The sequence below is a fragment of the Pelophylax lessonae genome, assembly GCF_965119305.1.
Source record: "Pelophylax lessonae genome assembly, chromosome: 11".
Classification (NCBI taxonomy): domain Eukaryota; kingdom Metazoa; phylum Chordata; class Amphibia; order Anura; family Ranidae; genus Pelophylax; species Pelophylax lessonae.
The window spans coordinates 181,457,291-181,480,702 of NC_138778.1; the positions used below are offsets into that span (position 1 = coordinate 181,457,291).

General features: G+C 44.7%; 1 protein-coding gene across 6 annotated transcripts in view; it reads right to left on the minus strand.

Moving 5' to 3' along the window:
* TANC2 (tetratricopeptide repeat, ankyrin repeat and coiled-coil containing 2) overlaps positions 1-23,412 on the minus strand; it is a 773,447-nt gene that overhangs the window by 32,771 nt on the left and 717,264 nt on the right. For all 6 annotated transcript variants that reach the window (XM_082271257.1, XM_082271258.1, XM_082271262.1 and 3 more), the window contains 7 exons: positions 18,780-19,034; positions 16,960-17,085; positions 16,517-16,798; positions 16,145-16,272; positions 14,326-14,557; positions 14,067-14,233; positions 12,972-13,579 (listed from right to left, as the gene is read on the minus strand). In XM_082271257.1, the coding sequence (XP_082127383.1) occupies positions 12,972-13,579; positions 14,067-14,233; positions 14,326-14,557; positions 16,145-16,272; positions 16,517-16,798; positions 16,960-17,085; positions 18,780-19,034 (1,798 nt within the window). The remainder of the gene's footprint in view (positions 1-12,971; positions 13,580-14,066; positions 14,234-14,325; positions 14,558-16,144; positions 16,273-16,516; positions 16,799-16,959; positions 17,086-18,779; positions 19,035-23,412) is intronic.

A 23,412-nucleotide genomic window follows, 5' to 3' on the forward strand; every position in this document is an offset into this window, starting at 1 on the left:
GCAGAAAAAGAAGGCCCTCGTTTTTGACGAGTTCCTTTACCTTTAACATTTTGCGGTAAAAAGGTGCTCTTTCCACCCGTGAGATCCTTAATGATCTCATCTAAGTTGGCTCCAAAAAGACGCTCTCCTAAAAAGGGGATATTAGCCAATGCTTTTTTGGAACCTTGGTCGGCTAACCAACCTTTTAGCCACAGTGTACGCCTGAGAACAACCGCTGAGACTGATGCTCGCGCCATTAATGGAGTGGCGTCTAACGCCGCATCACACACAAACTGTAACCCCTGTATCATTTGTTCCAACAAATCTGATACCGCCTGAGGGACCTCTTCTAAGTCCCGGCGTAACCACTTGGTCCATTCAGTTACAGCCTGCGAAACCAGACCAATAGCAATTATTGGTCTGAAAGCTGATCCAATCAAGGTAAACATGGTGCGAGACATAGCTTCTATCTTGCGATCCACTGGATCTTTAAAAGACGGAGCGTCTTCTAGAGGAATAACCGTGGCTTTATTCAATCTAGCAATTGGTGAATCCACCACAGGTGGTTCTGTCCATTTCTTAATAAGGGTTTCCTCAAATGGATAACGCCTGTTAATGCGTTTAGAAATGGCAGAAGTGCGTTTTGGCAGACGCCATTCTTCTTCGATTGGATTGCCAAAACATTTGGGCAATGGAAAAACCTTCGCCACTTTGATGCGTTTTTTAGTCCCAAAAGGGATTTCAGTTTCAGCTATTTCCGACGGAATACCCTGTAATCTTAAGGTTTCTTGAACAGATACAATGAGTGCGTTTACCAACGCTTCCTCTTTGGCTATGGCTGATGCCGAAACATCCTCCTCACTGTCTGAAGAGACAGTACACGAGACACCAATCCCAGATGAAGTACCTGCAACTGCAGAAATAGGCTCAGAGTCTGAATCCGAGGTTTCAGATAATAAGGGGTTAGGCGGGGGTCGCTTTCTTGCGCCCTGTCCCTGACAAGCCACTTCCACCCGGGACACAAAAGTTTCCATAATAGCTGACAATGATTCAATCGTCAGTGGGGTGCTGGAGGATCCTGCAGACCCCTCGAGGGGATCCGGAGGAGATAAATGAGTGGCAGGGTCCATGTTAATTCAGGACACCTTTGCCAGAAAAAACAAAAACTTTTTTTTTTTTATGTGTCTCCCCCTAGCGCAATAGCGCCCCTCAGAGTACCTGCTTCTCGATCCCCACAGAGAGAGAGAGGGACCCCCAAGGCTCACCAACCGATGCAGTGAAGTTTCCAACCAACTGCAGTCAGCGTCTGTCTTTTACAGACTGGAAGGAGCTGTTGCTTTTTCCCGGGTAGAAGGAGTTCCGGCGTTCCCAGCTCTCCACGAGGTAGCTGGGCTCATGAAACATGGCCGCCCCCATACAAGAGACGATAGACTCCAAAAACATGGCGGCCGGCGTGACCTGAGGACATACATGCACCTGGTCTACGGCAAAATGGCGGCGGACCGCCGAAATCGTTTTTCCCAGCACATCCACCTGCATCTCTGCTAAGTGGCGATTTATTGATCTACAGGAGATACACTACAAATAAGGTAGGATTATACCTCCTATGTCTGCTGTAATGCTACAGTCTGCTGGGTAGAGTGTTAGCTCTCAAACCAAGTCCACTTCCCACCAAACACATACTGTATTTACAAGGGGGACTTTTAGTGTCAGATATATACTGACCATGTATGGAGGGGCCCATAATTCATACTGCCTCATAACGAGGAAGGAAAAAAGGGAACGTTTACTCACCATACCGAACCGACAGGCACCCTCTCTTCACAATACCCTCTCCACCGGGGTGGGGGGTTGTGGACCAGTCCGGACGCCTCGACTCTCTGGTTCCTGGCGTCCAAGCGAGACTTTTAACTCGCAAGGTCAGTCCCTCCACTGGGACTCCGTCGCGGCCGACCCAGCGCGGAGCTCTGGTCTGCACGCGCTCGTAGGCAGAGACCGGGGTGACCACTGGATCTCAACACCCAGCCCGTCGCCCGGCCCCGCATACTTACTTGAATGTGTCGCGGCCGACCAAGCGCAATGCAATGGTCTGCGCGCGCTCGTAGGCCAGCTGGGGTGACCACTAGTGTCGCCCAGTCCGGCGTATTTGCTTGAAGATCTCACAGGAAAAAAACACTGGAGAAAAACTGCCTAAAAAAAAAATCTTTTTTTTTTTTTTTTTAAAGAAAAAATCTTGCCAGGACCAAAAAGATCCCAGCAAGGAACTTAGGTCCTTACTCCTGACTAGACCGAAAAAAACTGATTCCCTGTAGCAGAGAGAGGGAGGATATACCCTCAGGGACTGCCCCTAAGGTGGAGCCAGAACGTTTTGTCTTTCTCCCTAGTCCTACTCCTGCGGAGACAACATAACCCAGCTCTTGAGAATCAAGAAGACTACGTCTGTCAATGAGCGATAGAGAAAAGAGCTTTCTTCCCTACTTTTGCAGATTTTCTTTTTATGACTACACTGCAAAAAAACAAAATAATGAAAATAAAAATTATATATTAAAAAGGTAAATATAGGGAAAGAGTAGAAAAGTTTTAGCAAAGGGAAGGAGGAGAGGACTCCAGTTGTACAGTAGTAAACTCCTTGAAGAAAAAAATAAAAATGTGGCCCCCCCCCCCGGTGGTTAAAGCCATAATGTGCTAATATGCACAAGATATTAGCATAACATAGTAGACTTCCCTTAACCACTTAAGCCCCAGAGGATTTGGCTGCTAAAAGACCAGGCCCTATTTTGTGATTCGGCACTGCGTGACTTTAACGGACAATTGCGTGGTCGTGTGATGCTGTACCCAAATGAAATTGATGTCCTTTTTTTCCCCACAAACAGGGCTTTCTATTGGTGCTATTTGATCACCTGTGTGATTTTTATTTTTTGTGCTATAAACAAAAAAATAGCGTCAATTTTAAAAAAATAACAATATTTTTCACATTTTTTTATATGAAATTCCCCCAAAAAAAATGTTTTTGACATTTTAGGCCAATTTGTTTTCTGCTACATATTTTTGGTGGAAAAAAAAATCGCAATAAGCGTATTTTAATTGGTTTGCGCAAAAGTTATTGCGTTTACTAAGGGAAAGATTTGTCATTTTTATTGTTTTTTTTTTAACTAGTAATGGCGATTTTGCGATCTGCGATTTTTTTTGCGGGACTGCGACATTGCGGCGGACCCTTGACTGACATTTTTGACACTTTTGGGGGGACCAGTGACATTGCTACAGTAATCAGTGCTATAAATATGCACTGTTACTGTAAAATTACACTGGCAGGGAAGGGGTTAACTTTATTGGTGATCAATGGGTTAAATGTATCCCTAGGGGCATGATTCTAACTGTGGGGGGCGTGGCTTGTGATGTAACCACAGAGACATACGATCCTACATAGCAGGATTGTATAGTCTCTGCAGTTACACCAGGGAGAATGACAGGCGGCTTTGTTTACATCAGCCGCCTGCCTTTCTCCCTCTCCAGCGGGAGATTGCGAGTGACCGTCGGACATCGGAGCCGCCGGTCACTCGTGCGGGGATGTTAGTGACCGAGCGGGGGCGCGCCTCCTAGAGGCTCGTGGTCGAGCAACGTAGTATTACGTCACTTTGCCTGTACGGGGCTGACTGCCGCAGTAAATAGTCGTGCGGCGGTCGGCAAGCGGTTAAAAGTGGCACTCTGTCACTGCTGACAGGGCTTCCATTTTCACCCAGTCTTCCTTCCAGGTCCACAGGCTCTGGCTGTTTGATTAGCGGGGCTGCGATGTCACTTCCGCAAATGCGCACAGAAGTCATGGCTGCAGCACAGTGCTCTGATTTGAAGGCATACTCAGTGTGGTCTAATACGTCACTTCATGGAAGCGATCGTGGGAGCGCCTGCACTCCCATTCGCCAGCGGGGAAGCTGATCTGCGGGGCCCGTGGCTGCGATTGCTGCCGAGGACCTGCGATCACTTCCCACGGAGATAGGACGACGGTCTGCTGTTGTAAACACGGCAGACCGTTGTGCTGTCAGCAATCAACATAGGGCTCCTGTGTTCCTATTTAGGAACACAGGTCCCTGTGTTGATTCCATAAGCCCATCCCCCCCACAGTTAGAAACCACCCCTAGGCATACATTTAACACTTTGAGTGCCCCTAGTGTTAACCCCTTCCCTGCCAGTGTCATTATTACAGTATCAGAGCATAATTTTAGCACTGATTACTGTAGTAATGTCACTGGTCCCCCCAAAAGTGTCAAAAAATGGATTTTTGTAAAATCTTACCGTAAAATCCTTTTCTCTTAGCTCATTGACAGACGTAGTCCTCGGTGATACAGCACCTTCGGGTTATGTTGCCTCCACAGGAGCAGGACTAGACAGGAAATTAAAAGGCTCTGGCCACACCCTAGGGGCAGTCCCAGAGGGTATATCCTCTCTCTCTCTGCCTCAGCAAATCAGTTATGTGAAAAAGCAGTCTTTAGAGATTTTAACCCAACCCAACTCAAAAAACAGAGGGGCGGGGACTACGTCTGTCAATGAGCTAAGAGAAAAGGATTTTACGGTAAGATTTTACAAAAATCCATTTTTCTCTAGCGCTCATTGACAGACGTAGTCCTCGGTGATACAGCACCTTCGGGACGTCCCAGAGCAGTATCACAAATGAAGGGTGGGAAAATGAAAATCAAATCCCAATCTAGAAGGCCCAACCGGTGCCAACTAGAAGTTTACAATGCTCATCCTTAATGATGAGACTCAACAAAAAAGAGAAAAATTTTTTTTTTTTTTTTTCAAACAGAAAAAACCCTCGAGGTAGACCACCGGTCTCCTCAAATTGCGGCCTGCAAAACCTTGTGGCCAAATGAGGCATCCGCCGATGCCGTCACATCAATTTTATAGAATTTTGTAAAGGTATGTACCGACGACCAGGTGGCCGCCTTACATACCTGGACCACTGACGCCTGATGGCGAAAGGCCCAGGAAGTACTGAGCGCTCGAGTGGAGTGCGCCCTAACAGGGAACGGAGGACTCTGACCCTTAATAGAATAAGCCTGTACCACCGTTTGTCTAATCCATTTGGCAATGGTCGCGGCAGATGCAGGCAAACCCTTTCTGGGGCCATCCGTGATCACAAAAAGTGAATCCGTCTTACGGAATGATTCCGTAGCTTTTAGGTATACCCTGATTGCCCGAACCACATCTAAGGAATGCAACGCATGTTCCCGATGATGCTTGGGCTGAGGACACAAGGAAGGTAGTACAATATCTTCATTCAGATGAAAATCTGAAACCACCTTAGGAAGAAAAGATGGCTTAGGATGAAGTACTACCTTATCCCTATGAATCACTAGGTATGGGGACTGGCATGATAATGCAGCCAGTTCTGACACCCTGCGAGCAGAAGTAATAGCCACCAAGAAGGCCACCTTCTGGGATAAAGTAAGCAAGGGAATCTCCCTGATGTTTTCAAAGGGAGGTTTCTGTAGAACCGACAAAACCAAATTAAGATCCCAGGGCGGTAAGGGCGCGCGGACTGGTGGAGCCAGGTGCCGCACCCCCTGGATGAAATTCCGCACCAAGGACTTGGTAGCTAAAGGCTTCTGAAAGAAGATTGCTAATGCTGAAACTTGACCATTGATGGTGCTCAAGGCTAGCTTCTGCTCAACCCCTTGTTGCAAAAAGGCCAATATTCGAGTCACCGAATAGGTACGTGGAGGAAATCCTAAAGATTCGCACCACGCAATATAAGTCTTCCATGTGTGATAATAGACCTTGCTGGAAGTCGCTTTCCTTGCTTTAATAAGGGTAGGAATGACTGAAGTAGACAAACCTCTGTCCTTCAGTACTTGGGTCTCAATGGCCAGGCCATTAAAACCAGCGACTGTAAAGCATGATGGTAAATTGGTCCTTGAGACCACAGACACTCCCTGAGACGAAGTTCCCACGGAACGTCTGCGACTAGCATGTCCAAGTCGGCCAGGCCGGCTTGAGGAGGCCAGCCTAGAATTTCTAGGACCACTGGCGCTGATAGAATCTGAGCCAGGCGTCCCTAGAGGTATCTGGCCCCGACCATCCGAGAAAGTCTGGTCATTTTCTGTTCCCACACATTTATCAGATACCTGATTGTTATCAGGAAGGGTGATCTTTTCTGGTTGAACCTCAGGGACCGAAGTCACCCGACTAGAGGCTACTTGGCCTATCTGGTCAACCAGATCCGATTCCTGTGAGGTATAGGGACTAATCTTAGGAAAAGGTAAAGGAAAAGATCTATTCAGGGAACGGTAACTACCGCTTCCTGTAGTACTTAAATGTTGGAAGGGAAGAATCGCACCGGTAGTAGCGGTTGATGCTCGATCTAATGTCCTGAATACCGGTGAAAACGTCCCCCCACCCTGAAACCGGGTGGGGGCGCACCTTCAGGCTGTGTACTCCTTTGCTTCGGGTTTGGCTGGGTTGGTCCTCTGCTTGTCCGACCAGCCCTTCTTGAACCCTCCTGGAGGAGTCTTGCCTTTCCCGCTTGTACCAGCCGGGCGCCCTTTATGGGCGGTAAAGAAAGGTCCTCGCTTGTTGCGAGGTCCCTTAGCTTTAGCAGCCTGTGGCAAAAAAGTGCTCTTGCCCCCAGTGGCATCCTTAATGATTTCATCTAGGTTGGCCCCAAATAGACGATTCCCCTGAAAAGGGAGATTTGTCAAGGTCTTTTTGGAACCTAGGTCAGCTGACCAGCATTTTAACCACAGCACACGTCTGAGGATCACCGCTGACATAGATGCATGCCCTAATAAGGGAGTAGTGTCCAAGGCTGCGTCACAGATAAACTGTAGCCCTTGTATAATCTGTTCCATCAAATCAGATGTCTCCTGGGGAATATCTTTTCCCCTAAGGTCTTGGCGTACCATTCTCGCCCATTCCGTAAGTGTCTGGGAAACTAGACCAATAACAATTACTGGTCTAAATGCTGACCCTATCAGAGAGAAGATGGTGCGGGACTCTGCTTCCATCTTTCGATCCACCGGATCCTTAAAGGACGAAGTGTCCTCCACTGGGATAACCGTGGCTTTATTCAGCCTGGAAATAGGTGGATCCACCACTGGTGGTACCGTCCATTTCTTAATGATGGATTCCTCAAACGGATAGCGTCTAGCAATACGCTTGGAAATAGTAAAGGTACGTTTAGAATGCTCCCATTCTCCTTTAATCTGATTACCGAAACACTTGGGTACAGGAAAAACCTTCACCGTTTTGATGGGCTTATTAGTACCAAAAGGAATCTCTGTTTCAGTTGCCTCTGCCGGTAAAGCCTCAAGTTTTAAGGTTTCCTGCACTGCCACAACTAGTGCGTCCACCAATGTTTCTTCCTGGATTATAGCGGGAGAAGAAGCGTCCTCCTCACTGTCTGAGGGGGCTTTACCTGAGATAACAGCCCTTGCAGAGGAACCTGCAACTGCAGTGACCATCTCTGAATCTGAGTCAGAGGTGTCAGATAGTATAGGGGTAGGCGGGGGTCGCTTCCTTGACCCCCGTCCCTGACAGGCCGCCTCCACCCGAGCCACCATAGACTCCAAAATTGCTGTAAATGACTCTACACTCTGTGCACCGGCGGGTCCCGTGGCCCCCTCGAGGGAAACAGGTGGGGGAATATGTGTGGCAGGGTCCATGATAATTCCAGTCACTTCCTGGATAATATAATTCAAAAATAAAAAACTTTTTTTTTTTTTTTTTTTTTTCAGACCCCCAGCGCCACAAAAAGCCCCTTAGTGTTACCTGCTAGGGATCCCTATCGATCAAGAGAGAGAGAGATAGACCCCCAGGCTCACCACTTGATGCTCAGAGTTTAACTGCAACAGGTTACAGCGCTGTCTTGACAAACAGGAAGTCTTTTGGCTGGCTGCCCAGGAAGAAAGGAGGCGGCTCCGCCCCTCTGCATGCCTTCCGGCGCCTCCCCTAGCTCCACGAGGTGTTTGGATCACCTCAAACATGGCCGCCCCCATGCTGGAGACACGAGGCTACGCCAAAATGGCGGCTCGTGCGATCCAGCAAAAAAAAATGGCGGCGGCCTGTACTGAATAGCGGTGTGCTGCAGGGCACACAACACTCTCTCTACATGGGGATTTGGCGTGGTTGGCGGTACCGGCCCTGGCGGACCGCATGGCCATTCGGGAGGCCTGCTAATAGCTGGAGATCTGATTAGGAAGGCAGTCTACATGTCCGTGGCTTCTGACTGATAGGTAGCTTATTCTTATCACCGTAAGATTCCCAGAATGCCACTGATTACAATCTTTTTAACATGTATACAATTAGATTGTTAGCTCCCAAACCAAGCCTCCTGGCTTTTTGCACATAAAATCACACTCAAAGTAGGAGGATCTGTGTCATTTATAGGATAGAGAGGGACTCTATCTTACCATACAGAGAGGGGCCCGCGTTCACCACAAGACCCGTCAGGGGAAAAGGGGGAACATACTACTCACCATACCGGAACCAGGCGGGCACCAACTCCTGACAGTACCCCTCTCCACCGGGGCGGGAGGGCTGTCGACCGATATGGACGCCGTGACTCATGGTCTTTGGCGTTTCAGCGAGACGTTTAACTCGCGGGGTCAGTCCTTTAATGGGACTTTGTCGCGGCCGACCCAGCGCGGAGCTATGGCCTGCACGCGCTCGTAGGCTGAACTGGGGTGACCACCGGATCTCAACATCCAGCCCGTCGCCCAGTTCAGCTTTCTTGCTTGAAGATCTCACAGGAACACTGGAGAAAAAAAGCTGTCTAAAAAAATCTTTTAAGAAAAAATCTTGCCAGGACCTAAGATCCCAGCAAGGTATCTAGGTCCTTACTCCTAACTAGACAGAAAATAACTGATTTGCTGAGGCAGAGAGAGAGAGGATATACCCTCTGGGACTGCCCCTAGGGTGTGGCCAGAGCTTTTTAATTTCCTGTCTAGTCCTGCTCCTGTGGAGGCAACATAACCCGAAGGTGCTGTATCACCGAGGACTACGTCTGTCAATGAGCGCTAGAGAAATGTCAGTTAGGGGTCAGATCTGTCCCACTAAAAATCACTGATTGCCACCATTACTAATAAAAAAAAATAAAAATGACATAGATCTTTCCCCTAGTTTGTAGATGAGATAACGTTTGCGCAAACTAATCAAAATACGCTTATTGGGATTTTTTTTTTACTAAAAATATGTAGCAGAATACAAATTGACCTAAAAGGATGAAAAAAATTTTATTTTTATTTTTTTTTTTTTGGGGATGTTATATAACAGAAATTGAAAAATATTGGGGATTTTCCAGAGTCGTCGCTTTTTTTGTTTAAAGCGCAAAAAAAAAATTAAAATTGCACATGTGATTAAATACCACCAAAAGAAAGCTCTATTTGTGGGAAAAAAAGAACATCAATTTTATTTGGGTACAGCGTCAGTTAAAGTAACGCAGTGCCGAATCACAAAAAAATGGGCTGGTCATTATATATCAATATAAACTCTTCCGGTACAGAAGTGGTTAAAGGCATAACATCTTCTACCGTAAAGCAGTTCTAAAGGCTCAGGGTTTTTTACCTTCATGTATTTCTATGCATGAAGGTAAAAACCTTCTCTCTGTGCAGCCCCCTTCAATACTTACCTGAGCCCCATCGCAATCCAGCGATGTGCACGAGAGCAGCAGCTCTCTGGGGGCTCCCCCTCCTCATTGGCTCAGACAGAACCGGAAGCCATTGACTACCGCTGCTGTCAATCACAGCCAGTGAGCGAATGAGGAGAGAAGGCAGGGCCGACTGTGGTTCTGAGTGTGAATGGACATGCAGACCAGCACCTCAGCAGTGAGCCTCCTTGCATGCCCCATTACAAGCTGCTTGCTCTGGGGGGGGGGGGGGGGGAAGACGGCAGGAGGGAGGGGCCAGAAGTGCCGGCATGGGACCTATGAAGAGGAGGATCGGGGCTGCTCTGTGCAAAACCACTGCACAGAGCAGGCAAGTATAACGTGTTTGTTATTTAAAAAAAAAAAAAAATGCATTCCCAAAATAATTAGTTGCAGACTTTGGACGTGCTACACACGACCAAAGAAATGCCATCATTGTACACAGGGCATGTGTAGCACACCCAGTCTCTCTATTCTGCTTCTGCGTCCCCCCTCCAAGTATATCATAATTGTGAACTGTAATCAAAGGCAGCATTACAGTATACTCTGAGAAAAAGTCGGCATCTCTAACTGTGAAGAACGCAGTCTGAAAACCCACGATTGTAACATATTGTTACTTTTGTATCTTCCTGTTCATTCATCTGCAGATCAAGAGGTTGAACTTCGATCTGCAGATGATGGTAAAGCAACCTGACAAGTTAAGAAAAAATGTTTTAAATAATAGGTTACTTGGTTTAACCCCCTATTAACCCTTTGTTTACTCTAATCAGCCCTAATTCTCCTTCTCTATTCAACTATTATTTTCCTGCAGATTTTTTGTTTCTATTTTTTATAACTATTAATAATTAAACTCTTTTTTGTTTGTTAATATTTTTACGGAATAAAATACAGTAACACTATTTATTTTTAAATACTGATAAAAAAGAAAAAGTTAATTTTGTTTAGTTTTGTCGTATTTTATTGTCTGAGGATTGTGAAAAAAAATTATTGTTACAAGACAACAAGAAAAAAGCATTGTTTGCCCCTAAAAAAAACCACAAAAAAAATAATAATATATGTATTACATTGCTATCTTTATTAATGACAAATGTATTGCCAAACAAAGAGATCTATAGCAGAAATGTATGTCAGAAACATAGCTAAATATAACAAGATGTGTTACGTTTTTATCCTTTACAGACATCATCACATGAACGAACCTCTAATTGCTCCTTGGCACGGTTCTGTTTTCTGATTTATGATCCTGAATATAAACAGAATTGCCATTTCTCTTCTTTCTCTGAAATTTTGATAGAAAATTCTGCCCTGCTAAATTATGTGTCTCGCCAGTGGAATGTGACAGAAATGGGATCTTGCATTCCAGATGAAGGGTCTTACATTGGTGCCATGCTGGCTTGGATCAAGCATCATGGTACCACAATAAAAGGGTTTTGAAGCGGATTACTTTATATAGCAGAAAAGCTACAGACCTGATAGAATTAGAAAAGACTAGGCGATTATAAAGTCGATTTTTTGTTTAAAACAACAAACATGTTTTACTTACCTGCTCTGTGCAGTAGTTTTGCACAGAGCAGCCCTGATCCTCTCTTCTCGGGTCCCCTGCCGGCGTTCCTGGCCCCTCCCTCCTGCCAAGTGCCCTCACAGCAAGCAGCTTCCCGAGCCACTGCTCTATGTGAGCGTTCATACACAGCCGCGGCTCTGCCCCGCCCCCTCCTTATTGGCTGCAATTGACTGTAGTGGGAGCCAATGGCTCTCGCTGCTGTCTCAGCCAATGAAGAAAGAGACCCGGGAGAACCAAGGCTCTCTTGCACATCGCTGGATTGAGAGGAGGCTCATGTGAGTAATAGGGAGCTGGGGGATCTGCTACGCACAGAAGGCTATTTTACCTTTAAGCATGTAAAAAATCTTCAGCCTTTTACAACCACTTTAACCTTGGTTATCACGGGCTGAAAAATGGACGGTTCAGCAGGAATTAGCCTAAAATTCAGCCCTTGTGTGCAGCTGCCTGTCCGATAAATGCCGGATTACTGACCAGCTTTTGTCAAAAGGGCATGCTAGAGCCATTGGCTGTGACTGCTGATTAGTGTGTTCTTGTGGGGTGGGGGTCCCCAAGTCAGAATACAAGGCACAGCAGGGGAAATCGCCACACCAAAATTGCTTGTGTTGGTACAGCAATCTGTCAGCGTGTGCACTAGGCTTTATGCTAACCATTCATATAGATTTTTTTCCATTCAACCAGCCTGAATGGAAAAAAAAAAGTCTAACAGATTCCTCTGTCCAGGCTACAGAGAAAATGGACGAATCTCCTGTTGCAGCTATTTTATTTGGACAGGCAACCCCACAGGATGCAAAAAGAACAATATTTTTCACATTTTTTATATGAAATCCCCCCCCCAAAAAATGTAAAAATCAAAATTTTTTTAACATTTTTGGCCAATTTGTTTTCTGCTACATAGGTTTGCTAAAAAAAAAAAAAATCGCAAAAAGCGTATTTTGATTGGTTTGCACAAAAGTTATTGCATTTACTAATTAAGGGAAAGATTTCTGTCATTTTTGGTGTTTTTTTTTTTTTAACGCGTAATGGCGGCGATCTGCGATTTTTTTGCGGTACTGCGACATTGCGGTGGACAGATCGGACCCTTGACTGACATTTTTGACACTTTTGGGGTTACCAGTGACATTACTGCAGTAATCAGTGCTATACATATGCACTGTTACTGCAAAATTACACTGGCAGGGAAGGGGTTAACTTTATTGGGGAAGGAGGGGTTAAGTGTGTCCCTAGGGGCGTGCTTTTTACTGTGATTGGCTGTGGCTACTAGTGTAGGAACAGTGATCAACGGTCCTACATAGTAGAACCGTATGATCAGTGTTTCTACACAGGGAAGAATGACAGGTGGCTTGTTTACATCAGCCGCCTGATTTTCTCCCTCTGCACCGACGATCGACATCGGGTCCGCCGGTCACACGCACTGACTTCCCTGTGAACGAGCCGCGGCGGGCGCGCGCTCGCCCGCTATTGGCTCACAAGGAAGTGACAGGCAAGTGACGTACCGGTACATCACTTTGCCTGGCCGGGGCTGACCGCCACAGTATATAGTCGTGCGGCGGTCGGCAACCAGTTAATTGGATGCAGCTGCTGTTCAGCCAACAAATTTCTGCTTGGTTCCTTCAATTTTTCAATTAAGGGATTCTAGGTGGAAGGCAGCTCACAGGACCAACCACTGTGCGAATTTCATCAGGAACTAGCCGAAATTCGCTCCATGTATAACCAGATTTATGGGCAGCCTCATTAAAATTATGCAGATTTAAAAAAAAAAAAAAAAAGAACTTTAAGAATGCAAAACTTGCTCACCTTGGGTCACATAAAAACTTGGTTTTCTCTCCATCTTCTCTCCAAATTAGCCATTCCCTGAAGGAAGGATGAACAAACATTCGAGTCAAGTCCCTTCTTTTGATGAGGAACATAGAAAGGTTCTCCATTCGTTGTTGAAAGTCCTCCCACTCCAGACCTCCATCCACACTGCCTGCGTTAATGGCCTGGAAGATGTGCTCATCAGTCAAGGGATGGAGGGAAGCTACAGCAACATTAAGAAGAGGGAGAGCCCTTTCAAAAGAGGACTGGGTTGGGAACCTCATGTTACACTGCAAGAGATAGACCTCAGACAGAGACACTGGAACCACCTTGTAGCTGGAGCTCTTGAGTACTAGGTAGCCCTTCTCTATAAGGTCAAATGTAAGCTTCAAGTACAAATAAGAGCCCTGGCTCAAAGTCTTTAGGTGGGAACTAAGCTTTCCAAATGTGGTGTTGTCCATCTTTCCATTGAGAGAGATGTTGTTCTGGATTTCTGAACTGCTGTGAATACGTTGCAGTATGTAGGCCTGTAAATCCTGATCTATGGCCTCATTTTCTTCCAGTCGGTCCAAGAATATACGGTGGAAGGGAAGCATCTTGGTAATCTCCTGTTATGGGAATAAATAAAGTGTGTTTAAGGACTAGGCCACACGGTTGACATGATTAGCGCAAACATCTCCATAAGATCATTTATGGAATCATGTAATTAACTAAAAAAACATTCCAAGTAACTTATAATAATCTAATAAAGAATGCTGATTGTATTTTCCTGCAAATGTTGGAGCACAGTGGTGGAAAATTATGTCAATAGGTCTTGTTATTATGCTCAGTTATCAATAGTTAAAGCTTTCACATTAATGATGGCAAAAACCCAGCATCAATAATGGGAGATTTTCGGTTACACAGCTACTGCACTTCAATATCTCATGCAGTTCAAGCCTACAAAGGAACAGTAGTAAATAGGAAACCTATGATAATAACAGTCAAGAAATAAGATGGAGACAATGATAGCGGGGGGGAGGACAAGATGTGAAATATAAAAACTAAAAAAAGAGAAAAAGAAGAAACGAGGGATTCCTCAACAGATTTGCTAACCTGCAGGGTTGTCCTCACAGTCACAATGAGTTTCAGCCAATGGGGAAACTTTCCTATCATCTTGCTCAAAAAAGACACAATTGTGTCTCCATAATCTGGTTTGTGGAACTCTGCCTCGTTCAGTCCATCTATCAGAATGATATAATCCTCATCAGGAATCTTCCTCTCTGAAAAAAAGTGAGAAAAAAAAAGTATTTAGATATTGAAGGTTTAGGAAAGATATTAGGAATGGTTTCATTCAAGGTGCTTTAACATTTACCTTTATACAGGTTTTCCAGGGGCTCCAGAACACCCCTACGGAATGAGGCAGCTGGATCCTGCACACAGGAGCGTAAGCTTAGTAGGCTTTGTAAGTGTGGTTCTCGCAGGAGCTGTTCCCGGTAAGCTACAAGCTGGGGGGCACGGCAGAGCAGGGCAGCCACATTGTGAACAAACTCAGGCACTAGACAGGTATATGCATTATCGGCCTGGCAGTAGTGATATGCCACCACCTGAAGAAAGCAACCAGAAGACATTACCATAGATAAGATGTCCACTCTTGGTAATCAACCAGATTGGAGGTAAAAGGACTGCCCAACAGAGAAGCAGAGAGTTAATGATATATGGCAGGATTATTCAGCAGTAACAAGTATAATTAACATGGAAATGGGTTGTCCCTCTAAAAAGCCAATTCCATATTTGTGCCCTTCTCGCCACAAGGATCTGGCTTGTTTAGATACAGAGTATTTCACGCTTTTACTTTCTTTTTTTTCTTTTTTTTTTTTCAAATACCAGTTTTATTGATCATTTTTTTTCCAAGAACAAAAGAAAAATACATTCGAGGATATGAGCACTATGTTCATAACAAGTAGAGAACACTCCAAAATACAATAAGAACATTTGAAACAGCTACAGCAGTAGCAACTACAATACATGAATATAAGAAGTCTCAGAGAGAGAAATGAGAAAGAAGAAGAAAAGAAAAGTCCAATTAGCAGGTTCTCAGAACTCCTCTGTTTCTCTCCTCCCCCTCCCCCAAAAATCGCTAGGGTAGTATAGTGCAAGATAACTTCATTAAGAGAAGATATGATATTACTTAGAGGAAAACATAGAAGGAAAGGGTTAAATGAAAGGACAATAGAGAAAGAGAAAAGGAAGTGGAGAAGGGAAAAAAAAAAAAGGAGAAGGGGGAAGTAGGGGCCATCGCAACCGCTCGTCAGAAAGAAGGGAGGGGAGGGGGAAGGGATCTCAGGGTAGATCCTCCTGGAAATTTCCATTCTGTCCTATATTCTGGCAGTCAGATTCTCTATCATCTTCACATCCTTGACCCTGGCATACAAGGCATAAGAGGAAGGGGGGGGGTGGAGCACTTTTTCCAATTAAGAGCTATAAGGCAGCCCACAGCCGTAAGAATATGGAGCAGTAGCTTCTTATAGGGTTTAGAGAATTTTAGGGGGGATAGGCCCAAAAGGAAAAAATGTTGGTGTCATTGGAATAGGTATCTCAAAAAGGACACCCAGCAATTGTGACACTTTTACTTTCACTGCCACTATCCATAGACTAAACAGATGGACTCACACCTCTCACCAATGCACCATTCCACATGCACTAGTCCATTGAATTACAGCATAGTTCATGCTCTAAATGACACAGATTGTTTTATGGAAACTGGAGCATAGAAAGGCAAAGCTGTTGCCCATGTAACTATGGTGATGCATTATGCCATCACTGTACTGGAGAACTGATGGTAAATCTCATACAATTATCAGCTATGTTTTCCTTTACACTAGTTATTACAAAATCAATCTATATGTATATAAACCTCTAAGCACTGCAGTTTTAGATCATGCCTGCCCACCCTCCCTCCTCTGCTAGTAGCACAATGTTGCAGTCTATGATCTGACTCACCTGGCTGCATTACAGCACAGGCACAGCCTTCACCATACTGTAGTACATTTTTGGACTGGCTTTTTTGCACTTCAGAAAAAGCCAAACATTGCCTCTTGCACTGCAAAACAGCCTCTTGCTTCAGAAAACAATGTGGAATGTTCCCCTTATTGAGAGTATTACATGTTGTAATTAATCACTGTCCTCGTTACCTGTGCAGCTATCCTTCTCATGGATTCCTCTTGCCGTCTACGCATTTCAGGTGTTCCCGGACAGCTGCCACTAGAGATGCCGGTGTGTGTCTGCCCTGGCTGTGCAATTTCACGGTTGGCCTCTGAGTCTGATTACAAAAAGGTGTAAAATTTAATTTAATAGTACTTTATAATAAAATATTAATCATGGACATAAATAGCATTCATTTTTATAACACTGGATATCACATGATCACTTAACTAAAAATACAGTGGAAAAAAAAACATAAAAACAGGAAGATATACATCTGTTACAGGTTACATTTGCAATGATCTTTTTTTGTCTCAAAACCTGTTTGTTTTATTTTCTCGCTAGCAGTCTCAGATACTCACGTTTTGGCGAGGCATGGGGGCTGTCAGATGCTATTTGCCTCATACGCGTACCATGGCAGCTCAGGGACACAAGTCGAGAAATAATGGCGGTTTTCCCAAAGCCAATGTTGCCACAAATTACTACACCCCGATTTACATTCTCGTCTTCACTCTGCAGCTGTGCGTCAATCTCATGGAAGAGCCAATCCCGGCCCACAAATGTGGCATCTGTGGTGATACTCGGCACCTCAAACAGTAGTGGCTTCAAGGAGATGTCAGGAGGCCGGTAGGGAGCAAAGCGAACTAAGCAGAGAGAAAGAAGTGATTGTTGTCAGAAAGGGAACTCTGGCTCTTTCATATTCATGAATAACTTGGGGAGCAGAGATCATTTAACAAACAATTTTAGCTCACCCATCATACAAAGAAGGTGATGTACGGGATTACTATACTCCTGCTGTTCTTACCTCGTAGATCTTGTGGGGTACGTGGTCCAGCAAGGGTCTGTCGTGGCATTCGCAAAGAGGTACGTAGAGGGGTGTGTCTTTGCTCATCCAAGTAGGCAAGGTCCTCTAAGTGTGCGGAACTGGTGGCTAAGGTGGTTAAAAAAGCAAAAGTGAGATAAAATAGAGTATATGGGTAAGGAATAACGAGGGGAGAAATTAAAATCAGGCGTAAGGAAAAGTAAAGACAACAAAGAGGTCAGAGAATGAGAACAAATTCATGGAATGAAGAAAGAACTAAAAAAGGAAGGCATTATGGGAAAAGTTATAGAAGGAAAAAAAACCCCAAACATAATGTATATATAAATATAAATCTACTAGCAGCAGAAAATGGTAGCCAGAGGAAAAGGAGGATTGAGAATTATGAGATGGTGAAAGAGAAAACTACAATCTAAATGAATAATTCTGTGATGCAGGAAAATATATTCCCTATACAGAACAAGATGTCAGTACACTTCATGTCCAGCTGTGATTTCCAACGGATACATGCTCAGCTGGATTCCACATTTACATACAAGCACACCAGGCTGTTGCATGTTAACTACTCCATGTTATACCTGCAAACAAACATTCCACCTCTTTGTGCACACCGAGGCTCCATTCACACCTGAGCGTATAGTTTTCAGGGCTTTTTTCTGCATTTTTCAGGCGTTTTTTGCAGGTGTTTGGAGGCAGGCATTGACATCTAACAAAAATGCTTGTAATCTGCCAAAAAAGAAGCTCATATACTTTTTTGAGCTTCAGGCGACAAAACAGGTGAACAGGGGCCATTGAAATTGATGGGATTTTGCTTGTTGGGCATTTTGAGACTTCAGAGATGAGCGTTTTACGAGCTGAAATACGCTCAGGTGTGAACGGGGCCTTAATGCCCCATCATTGTGGACTTCAACCAAATAAACTGCCAAGGAAATTCCATTCACCTATCTACTGTAGTTAACTTTCTGAAGGTAAATGTGTAGAGTTGGCACAAGTGCAGCAATACTGCACACATACCTGTAAAAGCAGCAGTTGGATGTATGCATGATGTATCTCTGTAATTACTGAATTCAGAAATATGTGCTGCAAAGCTGGCAATATGCAGATCTAGTTTAAGAGTTGATCTGTCAGATCAACAGACCAGCAACCAGGGCCTACATAATCCAGAGTCAGGTAAACTTCACACTACATAGTTGCAGGTAAATTTTGCAGATCTAGAAGATCAGAACTAAAATAAAATCAGACAGTGCCTGAATGGCCAGCTAGAACACCCCGTTATTTGTTAAATGGAAAAATGCTATCATCTTTCAGGCGCCCAACATTTGTGTACACGCTAACACTTTGCAAGTTCTTATTAAATCCTGGAGATAATATAATTCTAGGACAGGTATATTCAGCACTGGTCCTCATCCTCCCAGAGTCATACTGCAGAATAAGGAATGCTGCTACCTGCACTGCTGCAATACCCCACTATACCTCTGACACAATTTCCATTAACAAAAACCAACCACACTCCTTGACCCAGTGAGCAGCTGTTTATCAGATTAACCTTTTCACTGTCCAAGTAAAGAAAACAGATTAATTAAGAATAATGGTTTATTTAAGCTTGATTCATTTTCCTCCCACCATCTGCAGTCCTGTATCTCTTTTCCTCCCCCTCACACCCACGTTAAGAGAGCAGCATTAAGATTCTAGACACACACACACACACAGGCTTGTGATCAAGCCTCTGCCCCAATGAACATAACTTTGTGCACAGTACAATCATACTAGTCTGGGACAACCCAGACAGCGACACCTTTTCTCACCTGCAACCGAATTAGGGCGGGGCATGAGGTAGAGCGGGATGGACTGCACGGACTGGGAGAGCCCAGTGTCCAGTCCCCTCTCAGGGATCTTGTTTAAGCTGAAGGTAGAGGCCATTATATTCTCATCCAACCGGTACAAACTGGAATCCATGGACTTCTGAGGCTGTTTAATACACCCGCGAGAACTGAGGTCTTTGTTGCTGTCTGCGCCATACTTGGATCGGTCCACATTCTCGGAGTAGCTGGTCAGGGTGGCTGCAGGTAAAAGGAGGGAGTCAACATTATGATGAACACCGAAGTACAATAACATGCCCAGTCCCACAAAGTGTTATGCTAGAAAAATGAATCAGCTTCTTCTTCAGCTGGATGTTCTAATATCTGCACTGCAGGTTGGTAGCAGAGCAAATTCTATTCAGGGCATGTGTGGGCCCTGCAGATGGGAATTAACAGCACACGTGCCCAGCGCACACCCGCCAGCATGAATTTCAAGCCAGCATTCTCATCATTGACAAATTTACTAAGAAAAATAATGGGCAATGCTGGAATCTGACACATCGATTCATAATCTTCGATCTTCTGCTTCAGCATGAGGCAGAGAAGGAGACATTGTCATTCCTCTCCCCCTCCACTTCAGCAGCGGGAGTCGGAGAGGCAGATCGATAGGATCTTAAGGCAACGGCTTCCTTGTAGAAATAACAGTCTGCGTGCAGGAAAGCAGAGAAAACACACAGGCATTATACATCCAAACCACGGACACACTGCGTACGTCAGAGAATCTTAACCCATAATAAAGACATCATGGCCATGTCCCCATCACCTTCTACTGACAGAAGAAAGACGCAGGGAGAAGTAGAATTCTGACATCGGCCTCCTATACAGCTTGTCTGACATTTTGCCAATATACAATGTATCTGATAGCTTCTAATATAGAGTATAAAGATATTGTGCAAGGTTTATATTACATACAATAAATCTGACATTGTTGTCAAATAAATCACATGCAGTGAATGATTTCTGATAGTGTTCAAGGATAAAGGATAACGCTTTGTGAATTGAGCATTATAACAAGCATAAAATGCTCCTCTCCCCTCCTTCTAATACATAGACAGCTTAACAAGACCCTCCTAATATGCAGGTATCGTGATCTGCTCCTCTCTCCCCTCATTCTAATACATAGACGGCTTAACAAGACCCTCCTAATATGCAGGTATCGTGATCTGCTCCTCTCTCCCCTCCTTCTAATACATAGACAGCTCAACAAGACCCTCCGAATATGCAGGTATAGTGATCTGCTCCTCTCTCCTCCTCCTAATACATAAGACAGCTTATCAAGACCCTCCTAATATGCAGGTATCATGATATGATCCTCTCTTCCCTTCCTGACTGGACCCTCTCATCTGATATAGAAGTGTGATTCTATAGGAGTTATTTATTCATCAATTATCACTTTAAGTAAAACTAAAAGGCAAAAGATTTTTTTTTTTAGTTTTGAATAAAAAGGAGAGGGATTAGAACACCCCGCTGAGCAGGAGGATGACAGCTGTGTGCGGAAACACAGCTGTCAGGTCCCCATGCATCTCTATGGGGGAATAGGATGGGAACGGACCGTCTGTCCGTTGTCATCCGATCCGCTGGACGGATGGAAAATAGGGTTTCCATCCGTCCAGATTTGACGGATCGGATGTCAGCGGACATGACTCCGCTGACATCCGATGCCCCATAGAGATGCATGGAGTGACCATTCAGATCCGCCAAAAAAACTGATAGGTGGATATGAATGGTCCGCCTGTGTTAAAGGGGCCTTACAGTGTAAATTTGCTGTCCCCTCAAAATAACAACACACAGTCATTAGGAACTGAAAAAATAATTGTTGCACTACATAAAGATGGCCTAGGCTATAAGAAGATTGCCAAGACCCTGAAAATGAGCTGCAGCACGGTGGCCAAGACCATACAGCGGTTTAACAGTACTGGTTCCACTCAGAACATGACTCGCCATGGTCGACCAAAGAAGTTGAGTGCACATGCTCAGCGTCCTATCCAAAGGTTGTCTTTGGGAAATAGGCGTATGAGTGCTGCCAGCATTGCTGCAGAGGTTGAAGGGGTAGGGGGTCAGCCTGTCTGTGCTCAGACCATACGCCGCACACTGCATCAAATTGGTCTGCATGGCTGTCATCCTAGAAGGAAGCCTCTTCTAAAGGTGATGCACAAGAAAGCCCGCAAACAGATTGCTGAAGACAAGCAGACTAAGGACATGGATTACTGGAACCATGTCCTGTGGTCTGATGAAACCAAGATAAACTTATTTGGTTCAGTTGGTGTCAAGCATGTGTGGCAGGAACCAGGTGAGGAGTACAAGGACAAATGTGTCTTGCCTACAGTCAAGCATGGTGGTGGGAGTTGTCATGGTCTGGGGCTGCATGAGTGCTGCCGGCAATGGGTAGCTACTGTTCATTGATGGAACCATGAATGCCAACATGTACTGTGACATACTGAAGCAGAGCATGATCCCCCTCCCTTTGGAGACTGGACCACAGGGCAGTATTCCAACAGGATAACAACCCCAAACACACCTCCAAGCTGAGGGTAAAGGTGATGGACTGGCCAAGCAGGTCTCTAGACCTAAACCCTATTGAGCATCTGTGAGGCATCCTCAAACAGAAGGTGGAATAGCGCAAGGTCTCTAACATCAACCAGCTCGGTGATGTCGTCACGGAGGAGTGGAAGAGGACTCCAGTGGCAACCTGGGAAGCTTTGGTAAACTCCATGTCCAAGAGGGTTAAGGCAGTGCTGGAAAATAATGGTGGCCACACAAAATATTGACACTTTGGGACCAATTTGGACATTTTCACTTAGGGGTGTACTCACTTTTGTCGCCAGCGGTTTAGACATTAAAGGCTGTGTTGAGTTATTTTGAGGGGACACAAAATGTACACTGTTATACAAGCTGTACACTCTCTACTTTACATTGTAGCAAAGTGTCATTTCTTCAGTGTTGTCACATGAAAAGTTATAATAAAATATTTAAAAAATGTGAGGGGTGTACCCACTTTTATGAGATACTGTATCATGCTGATGCATTAAAAGTCATTGTAAAGTGTTTTTTTTTTTAAACAACAAACATGTCATACCTACATGCTCTGTGTAATGGTTTTGCACAGAGCAGCTCTGATCTTTCTCTTCTGGGGTCCACCGCAGGCACTCTGGGCTCCTCCTCTGCTCCACTTCTGATAGGGGCACACATGCAGGCTTGACCCTGAGCCACCCTGTGTCTATTGACAAACACAGTGCGGCTCTGCCCCGCCCCCCTGCTCCTTACTCACTTGATTTGATAGACAGTAGCAGAAGCCAATGGCTCCCAGTGCTCTCACTGGGTCCAGTGAGGAGGGAGAGAGTGAGCGCAGCGCCACTGCTCTTTGGCACAGCGCTGGATTAAGACCAGGCTCAGGTATTTGGGAGGAGAGGAGAGCGGATAATAGAAGGTTTTTTACCTTAATGCAGAGAATGCATTAGGGAAAAAACCCTTTAGCCTTTACAACCACTTTAAGCACAGGAAAGATTATGGTCTATGATTTTGTCCTTGTACTGTATGACAAAGACAGCTACCGAGATACGGGAACAAGTGCAATTTATTATAATACAAATAATAATGATTATCTTCATTGGATGTGGGCTATATATTTATATTTAATGTGCTTTACATTTAACGTTTCCCCTATTCTACATAAGTCGTATGTACCCCTATTAACATTACATTAAATTACCAGCATCTTCTCCTTTCATTGTTGGCACTGGCAGCTACACAATTTTTGCCATGCTTACAGAGGAGGCGTTTATTCTTATTCTTGTATTTATTCTTTTGAAGAAATTATGATTCTTAATTTACCTGTAAGCCTCCTTCTCTAGGTAAGGTTTCTGTGCTCTAGCTGCTATTACACTGAATGTCTGAGAAAGTCACAGGAATGTCTGCCATCCTTGAAACTGGATTCTTAAACTACCCCAACACCCAGTCCCAGTACAAGGTCATTCAGCGCCCAGAGCAAAGATGCGAACCTTTGCACCCCCCTTAGCAGTGATGGTGCTGTCACTACCCTTGTAACAGAAGCAACTGCCACAGGACACCCCCATCCCTGCAAAGAACCATGGCGCCCAGGACAGTCGTCCCTCCTGCCCACCCTTTGTCCCGGCCCTGCCAACACCACTTATACTGCCATCTTGAGTTCAATCACCCACATTCCTCACCAACACTACAACTTACACTTTCAACTTTCACAATTACCATGTCACGTAAAGATGAACATAAAAATGTAGATTATTTTGGTTCATAACATGCAGTAAGTGGGACACTATTAAACAATCCAACAGCACTAACATCATATTAAATGATTATTAGGGAAAAAAAAAAAAAAAAAAAAGGTAGCATGAGTAATAGAAACCCTGCTATATCAGTTCAGGCGTAGAGGACACAGTAACAATGTTTTACCTTCAGATATCCTCACCTTGGTTGGCATTTCTTGTAGAGCACTTGGGAACCTCAGAAACCCATGCTGTTCTACCACCAAAAAATGGACCAGCTCTTGTGGTTGCTGGCTCTAGCCCACTCCCACATATATTTTTTATTTTCTAAAACTGAA